The sequence below is a fragment of the Scleropages formosus genome, chromosome 14 (assembly GCF_900964775.1).
Source record: "Scleropages formosus chromosome 14, fSclFor1.1, whole genome shotgun sequence".
NCBI lineage: Eukaryota > Metazoa > Chordata > Actinopteri > Osteoglossiformes > Osteoglossidae > Scleropages > Scleropages formosus.
In genome coordinates this window covers 2672266-2674529 of record NC_041819.1, presented here as the reverse complement: position 1 = coordinate 2674529, position 2264 = coordinate 2672266, and the positions used below count along the sequence as shown (strand labels likewise).

General features: G+C 40.1%; 1 protein-coding gene across 1 annotated transcript; it reads right to left on the bottom strand.

Annotated features, from left to right (window-relative positions):
• Window positions 1-291: 291 nt before the first annotated feature.
• Window positions 292-1708, bottom strand: LOC108942404 (zinc finger protein DZIP1-like). Its single transcript, XM_018765763.2, has 3 exons — window positions 1397-1708; window positions 773-925; window positions 292-528 (listed from the first exon to the last, which is right to left on the bottom strand). Exons 1-3 carry the CDS (start codon window positions 1526-1528, stop codon window positions 292-294), a joined length of 522 nt encoding a protein of 173 aa, XP_018621279.1. The 5' UTR covers window positions 1529-1708.
• Between the last annotated feature and the right edge of the window lie 556 nt (window positions 1709-2264).

Sequence of the window (2264 nt, the reverse complement as noted above, 5' to 3'; positions counted from 1 at the left end):
CAGCAATTGATTGTGCAGGACTCAGATTTATGTCTTTCTTTAATGTATAATGGCAGTGTCTGTTATTACACTACAATCTGTTTTTTCAAAATGCAAATATACTTGTAAAAATAACTTTTTCACAATATAAATATCTAAACCCATGTGTATGGTAATTTCTCTAGGTTATCTTTTCAATTAATTGGATAATCCATGCTGGAAAACCCTTCTATTATAAGAAATTAAGCTAACAGGCAGGACTAGGACTGACAGGACTCACTAGAAAGAAAAATCAGGGGTAAACTGTAATAATCATTGATAAAAATAGGACAAATCCAGCTCTGGCCACTCATACAGGGTTTCCTGAATGAGGCCTGGCTGCTTATTCATGCCCAGCACCCTGCCAGTTGAGGAACTGCTGACCTGCTCCCTCTGAAATAATATCAGTTCCTTTTGCTCCTGCAGCTCCCGCTCCAGCTTGTCCACTTTGCGGTTCCTCTCCTCCTCAATATAGGCACTGGAGTGCAGTCTGTTCAAGTAAAATAGGAACTGAAAGAAAAAAATAATTACAGCTGCTGCCGCTCAATAGCAACTATGTGTGTACTGTATCTTATCTTAAGTTTCCAGTTGCTTTTGTCTGAACATCCTTTGTAAACTTTAGATTTAACTAGGTTTTCACTGCCTTTTAAATATTCTGTTCTGATTGTGCCATTAGAACATGCATTAATTTTTATGCAGGGTAATTTTAAAATAAAAAAAAATCATTCTGTTAATACAAATTTCAGTTTCTTACATCCTGAAGAAGATCAATCATATTGGACAGCTTGTTGAATTCCTTCAGCATCATGTGTCTCATTTCTTCCATTTGTGCCTTTTGCCTTTCCTTTTCTTCGTCCTTCCATTGTTCGAGGGCCTTGAACAGCTCCTTTTCCTTGGATCTCTGATCCTGCTCCTCAAGCAGCAATGCACATGATTATCCGAAGAAAAAATACTACAAATGTTCACATATAAAATTATTTAAATGAAATGTTACATCACATAACTGGGAACTAAACTCTCCAACTGTTCAGGGAGTTGGATGACACTGAATACACACACACACATTTTCAGAACCACTTGTCCCATACGGGGTCGCGGGGAACCGGAGCCTGACCCGGCAACACACGGCATAAGGCCGGAAGGGGAGGGGACACACCCAGGACGGGACACCAGTCCGTCGCAAGGCACCCCAAGCGGGACTCGAACCCCAGACCCACTGGAGAGCAGGACTGCGGTCCAACCCACTGCACCACCGTACCCCCGTATTGACACTGAATAAAACGTGATAAATCATTAATGGTCTCCAAAAATAATCATGCCTGTAGAGGGGAACAGTCTCCTTTCTGCACTACATTTTATGAGTGCGAAGTGAAGTCACCTGAGAGACTTTAACCATGTATGCCTGCTGCTGTATATCCAGCTTGGATGTTATGACCATTAGTTGGTCCTTCAGCTTGCTGATTTCCTCTTCCAGCTTTATGGAATGGACATCACTCTGTGTCTCTGACATTATCTCTCAGAAAAGAGAAATGACACATTTCATAATATCAAACTCATTAACAAAGTCAAAACAAATAAGAAACAGAGCAATGCAAAAGTGCTCTCAGAGGAATATTAAAACAGAAATTTCACACAGATTCGACATACTGACTGGATGTGAAATACAATGGTTAACAGCAGGGGAGCAGTTAGTAATTTGAATGACCCTGTCAGGCAACGTTAGAGAACAGATTTTACATAAATGTTTACATAGAAATATGTCTGTAATGCCACTGACATAACAATGTTAGGTATTTGTCAGGTGTTTATACCACAGTACTCAAAGAAGTTATTCAAAAATAATCGTAGAGGTGCACATTAGATCTTAAATTCTGGGGAACATGTGACATGGTCCTTTTGTTATGCCTATGTTTAAAACCAAAAAATAACGTGAACAGCTATGTACGGAAATTGGCGAAAGCAAGCAACCAAGGCCAAGGTATTACGTTTCGTGACATTGTCTTACACCGCTATATACATACAATAAAGGCAAGCTTGATATCACAAAATATAGCTTAGTAACAACAATTACTCACTACAGTCTTCAAAAACTCACTATCTCCTCACAAGCTCCTTCCAATTACCTCCCAATAAATGGTTTTTGTTACTGTGTCTGACTCGCCTTCTCTGTCACACCTCTTAGCGCGTCCGTATCATTGCCATGGAAACCGACTCTGCACAGCTCGACACAGACACGGAGTACGTAT